The sequence below is a fragment of the Phocoena sinus genome, chromosome 3 (genome assembly GCF_008692025.1).
Source record: "Phocoena sinus isolate mPhoSin1 chromosome 3, mPhoSin1.pri, whole genome shotgun sequence".
NCBI classification, from domain to species: Eukaryota; Metazoa; Chordata; class Mammalia; order Artiodactyla; family Phocoenidae; genus Phocoena; species Phocoena sinus.
Genome location: NC_045765.1, coordinates 25,204,648 through 25,210,272, shown reverse-complemented (window position 1 = coordinate 25,210,272; position 5,625 = coordinate 25,204,648). Strand labels below are relative to the sequence as shown.

The 5,625-nt window shown below is 46.5% G+C and overlaps 1 protein-coding gene across 1 annotated transcript; it reads left to right on the top strand.

Moving 5' to 3' along the window:
- The first annotated feature begins 208 nt into the window (after positions 1-208).
- On the top strand, positions 209-4,572 carry SMIM23 (small integral membrane protein 23). The gene is made up of 4 exons (XM_032626493.1): positions 209-286; positions 3,824-3,875; positions 4,075-4,142; positions 4,360-4,572. The coding sequence occupies exons 1-4, from the start codon at positions 209-211 to the stop codon at positions 4,570-4,572; spliced, it is 411 nt and encodes a 136-aa protein (XP_032482384.1).
- Positions 4,573-5,625: the final 1,053 nt, after the last annotated feature.

Below are 5,625 nucleotides of genomic sequence, written 5' to 3'. Positions count from 1 at the left end.
AAATCTTTCGGTGTATTTCTTTCTGGTCTTTGTTTTTTACATTTATATGAAAAACAAGTTGGGGCTAAACACCAGGATGGTGCAGAGTGGGGGCCTGACTGTCCCCACCTTCTGTGACATCAGAATTCATGGCTTGAGAGATGCTTGGTGACCAGAGGCCGGGGAGGTGAGGGTACGCTGTTCCACCCAGGCAGCCTGACCTGAGATCATGGTGATCCAACAGGTGCACAGCAGGGGGCGAGTGGCAGCTGAGAGAAGGGGAGGTCACACTGAGGACAAGAAACAGGTGAGGCCAGACCAGGTGTACATGGCTTTCCTCCCATCTGGACTCCATTTGACACTCCAGGAAGACTGTAAGGCCCTCAAAGTCAGGAACGGGCTTTCAGCCCGACTCTCCCTAGAGCCCAACCTGGTGGAACACAGCAGGGCTCAGGAGCTTCCTCTAGAAGTCATTCCTGACACTCTTATTTAATTCTCCACACTGCCAGCAGAAGCTATGCTCCAGGAGGGCTGGGGTTTTTATTTAGCTTCCTGCTGTATTCCTAGTGCCTAGAATAGTGGTTGGTACATAACAGGTGCTGAATGAATGAATGAATGAACGAACCGAAATAAATAGGATAATACACCTGAATTGGAGAGGTCGTGGAGCTTTTGTTCTTAGGGCTGAAATTCAAACCTAACATAGGACTTTGTCAAAATGGAAAATGTTAGCACTTAAGGTGCACAGCCTGGTGCTTCTACCCCTCTCTCTTTCATGACATTCCCGAGAAGCAATTATTAGCAAATGGGTAAGCTGAGGTTGGAAAGGCAAAAGGCCAGACAGCAGGGACAGACTGGGATTTGAAGCCAGGGCCATCTGATTCCAGAACCCTTAGCAAGGTGACCCTGCACTCCACCGCCTCCCAGGTGGAGAACTGAGGGAAGGATGTAAAAGGAGGCTGGGAAGGTCATCTGGGCCTTGCACACTGTGGAAAGGGGTGGGATTTTATTCTGAGATTAGTAAGAAGCCATTGAAGGGTTTTAAGCAGAGCGATACATGACTGACCTATATATGTTTTCGAAAGATTTGTTCGCTCATACATTTAATACACATTCCAACGCTTCCTTTATGCTGGACTTTGCGGGGCTCCCATTATGCTGCAGCTTTTGCTAAAAAAGTGTCCCACGAATCTCAAACCCCAGGAATGCTCCTTTTAGAAAAGTCATTTAAAAGGTTCTGTGGTTTGGGGAATGCTGATACCCTCGTTCCCTTCTTGGAGATTTACACAGCTCGTTCACATAACGAAGGCTCTGACAAGTCCTGCAGCAAGGAAATCCACATAACTTTGTTTACCACAGCATTTCCCAAATCAATTTGATGACAGAGTCCCCACCTTGCCTTTTTGAAAGACCTTTCAGCATATATCAAAATCCACTTTACAGGTGAAGAAGCTGAGGCTCAGAGCGAAGAAATGATCTGGCTCAGGCCCCACAACAGCACAAAAGAAGGACTAAAACTCAATTTTAGTCGCTGTTCCCCGCCTTTGTCTCCACCCTGCACACACACACAAAAAATATAGCAGCAAGTATTCTGGTGAAGACACCATCCTGTAAAGCACATTGACAGAGGAGTGGTTAAAGAAATAGAAGAGCTTTCAGACCACAGAATGTTCATCAGCCGTTATAAAGAATGAGTCAGTTCTATGTGTCTTAGATAAAGAGAGTCTCAGGGAATACTGTTAAGAAATTTAAAAAGTGCCCTAACCTGAAGTGTACAATGATTTCACCTTGGGTGTCCACACCGAGGCAGTTGCTACCCAGATCAAGCTATAGAGCATGTCCAAGTTTCCTCCAAGGCCCCTCCCAGCTCACACTCCATAACCACGATTCTGAGTTCTATCATCACAGACGAGTTTTGTACATCCCTGAATTTCATGGGAATGGAATCAAACAGTGTGTCCCTTCATGACTGGCTTTTTCCACTCCTCGTGTGTGTGACAGACTCAGTCACGTTGCTGCTACGTAATTAGTTTTTACTTTTTCTTACAGTTAATAATAATATAGTTGCTAGTATATATTTTTGAAAAGCTATCCAGGGAAGAGACAAATTATGCAAATCTCTTATCTTCTTTGTTTGTGGTAGCCAGTCTAAATCTTGCTTCACAAAGACAGGTACGTAAGAAATGTATTATTTCAAGTCAGATTAAATCTAGCTCAGCCCACATCCAGTGAGCTGGGGGGAAAGTCAATGTCGGTCACTACTGTGTCCACCTTAATCCTCTCTCCACTTTTGTTTGCCCCTGACACCATCACGGTCCCAACTCACATTGTCTGTTGAAAGCAGTTGTCTCTGAGTTCCCTGTGCTAAGACCTCCCAGCCACACCACGAGGGCCACCCAGGAGAGGGAAGTGGGCCCCTCCCAGACTCAGATTCCCCCTCTATCTTCTCCCACCTCTCCAAAAGGCTCTCAGTTTTCTCCCCTTCTGATCCTGGCACACCCATCAGAATCTCCTAAATGGTCTCGGACTGACCCAAGTTCCAGGGAGCAATGTTGTCTTCAGGCAGCCGTTTCATTCCTGCACCCAAACCCCAAGGGGTAGACTTCCAATTGCAGCCTTAACACAGTAACTGGGGCTAAACTAGCCCTCCCATTCATTGTAAGCGGCCATGAAATTGACAAAATAAATGAAGCAACTATTTTCTGGTGAGGGCAGCAGACAGCACAAAAGTGCAATCCCTGAGAAAAGAAAACTGGTGATTGCCTCATCTCTTTCCCAACGACGGCTGCACCAAGAGTTAGAGGGCGGACAGAGCCCAGCAGTCCTGCTGAGCTGCAGTCTGTGCAACTGAAGCAGCTGGACTCCGTAGGACAAGGCATTGGAGAGGAAGAAGAGCTGTGTGTCGAGAGGACCCCGAAAGCCCAGGCGGGGGATCTCCATGACTTCTTGGCTGTGGGCTGCATGCAAAGGATTTAGATTACCCACGGCTTACCAGACAGCAGCTGCTATGGGGTTTAGAGCAGAGATACTGGAAGTCCAGCAGTGCTGGAGGTGGATGGAATTCTGATCCAGCTAGAACCATGAAACCCCTTAAGATCCCAGGCATCCATTTGAGAGCACACATATACATACAGACACACACACACACACACACACACATATCTATTCTATATTCATACAATATAATATTACTCATCAATAACCTCGAACATGGAGACATCTCAGAAGCATTATGCGGAGTAAGAATAGCTCAACAAAACAGTATATAATATATGGTTTCATTGATGTGAAGTTACAGAACAGGCAAAACGGCTCCACAGTGACAGAGAGCAGATGAGCGGTTCCCTATGGCAGGGGCGGGGGTAAAGAGGGGGTTGGCCACAAAAGCACGTACAGGAACTTTCTAGGATGATGGAAATGGTCTACATCTAGATTGGAGTGGTCGTCCACAAGCACAGACATTTGTCAAAACTCATCAAACTGTCCATGTAAAATGTGCATTTTACTGCATGTGAATTATACCTCAATAAAGTCAACTCCTTTTAAAGATCATTTCAAAGAAAACATGCAAAAGTGAGGCAAGGATGAGAATAGAGGTGGGCCTTCCTTCTCAGCAGGGAGAAAGGGAAAACACCAATGAAATGTCAGTAAGTTGCCATGTTATCTAATTCTGCAATATTTGCGGGTTTTGTAGTAAGTACACGTGACTCAGATAATCAGAAAAAAGTTCAGCTCTAACCGTGACCTTATAGCAGCCCCACGCCTAGCCCTCTGTGAGGGAAGCAGGGATGCACGTATACCCTCCAGAAATTCATCTCCTCCCTCCTCCTCTTCTTGCCCCCAGACACTGTTGGCGTTGCTGATCTTGGTGCTATATGTGGGCACAGGAATATCAGGTGAGCATTCTGGAATCTGAGGAGGAAGGAGCCATGTCCACACAGAGTCAGGAGCCTATTCTGGAGATGGCTGCATGCCAAGGGGGCCTCCACAGCTTGCTTTCTCCCATCCTCTTCATCCCATTGGGATGACCAACCGAGTTTATTCCAACTCACTCTCCTTTCCCTTATTAAGAGGTGGTGTTTGTGCCTGTTTCAGGAAGAAGTTGGGAGGTGTCAGAAAGAATCAGAGAATGTCACTACGTCCAGAATCCTATGACTTCCCAGGTAACATATTCAAGAAGGTACTGAGGGACGTCAAGCTTGGCTGAGGAAATCTGAGAAGGCTTCCCAGAGGTGTCATTGATGGGTCTCGGCCGGGTGGAGAAGGTGGGGATGGGCAGAAGGAAAGCATTGCAAAGGCTTGGGGAACTTTTAGAAACCAGTGGCAAGGGAGGGTCTACATGAAAAGGCTCAAGATGCAATGTGAGTGTCTGCCTTTCAGGTGTTTGAATACCAGACCAGTGATCCCTCAGAAGAGCCAATCAAGGTCATCAGGACCTGGTGGAAGGAGAACTTGCATGTTTTCGTGGAGAAGCTAGAGAAAGAGGTGCGAGACCTGGAACAGCTGGTGCGAGACCTAGAGGAGTGGCTGGATGCCCTCCTGGGAGACGGGTACCCAGAGGAGCCCGGTGCCGCCCTCAAAAATCACTTGTGAGGGGCCAGAGCTGGGACCTGGGCAGGAGGCCAAGTGGAAGGGGGCAAAGATTCCCAGGGGCTCCTCTAAGTAGGGCTGAGCTGTGACACTTGAAGTTTAAGGCAGCCAAGAAAATAAAGTAGTTGAGACACTGAGAACTCTAGTTGTCACCACTGCTGGTCCATGAAAGCTGAACTCAGGTCAGGAAGACACCAGGCTCTGCTGAGATACCATCACTTGTAGCAGGACTCTGGTGCACAGGAACCAACACCAGCCTCAGAGCCAGCCACAGGGTCAGGACCCCTCTCTTCCACTTGACTTGAGTCACTGTGCAAAATTCCTCAACCTCTCTACAACAAGATATCTCATTAATAAGAATCAGGGAAACAAACTTTGCCTCACAGGGTTACACTGAGGATCAAACGTGTATATATCGTGTATGTCTGGCATATAGCAGGTACCTGATAGACAGTTCTTCCTTTTTCACATTCCTTTTTCCTTCCTCCTTGGAAGTCAGCAGGAGGATGCTGGGTCTAGAGTATACAGATAGTATGTGGCAACTCAACCTTCTGACACTGCTGGTAGAAGCGTAAGTTTCCAGAACCCTTCTGGAGGGCAATTTGGTGAGAGCTATCAAATTCACAAATGCATTTATCCCTTGACCCAGCAAATCAACTTCAGCGATTTGTCATATGTATCAATGTATGCACATTGTGAAGTTACACACTTTGCTTCTAATAGCAAAAAAAAAAAAAAAAGGAACAATCCAAATGAAAATGACATCAGTAGGGCACTGGTAAGTACATCCAAACAATGAGATACCCTGTATCTGTGAAAGAGAAAGAAGAGGAGGCTTTCCTACTGATATGGAAAAGCCTGAAAGGTATGTTGTTAAATGAAAGAAATGAGTCCATATTTTACTGTTGATGACGAAGTTGTGATTGAATACGCATAAAAACTCTAGATGGATACAAAACAGGGGGAGCTTGAAGGGAGCTGAACTGGGGCAAATTTATGACAAGGACGGGAGGGAAACTTTCCATTGTTTACTTTTCACACTTCCCTATTTTCAAA

Bases quoted from the DNA above. Each gene is read 5' to 3' on its own strand.
- SMIM23 (XM_032626493.1), top strand. From the start codon at position 209: ATGGTGATCCAACAGGTGCACAGCAGGGGGCGAGTGGCAGCTGAGAGA. The intron at 287-3,823 runs GTGAGGCCAGAC...TCTTGCCCCCAG, and splicing joins ACACTGAGGACAAGAAACAG to ACACTGTTGGCGTTGCTGAT. The intron at 3,876-4,074 runs GTGAGCATTCTG...TGCCTGTTTCAG, and splicing joins TGTGGGCACAGGAATATCAG to GAAGAAGTTGGGAGGTGTCA.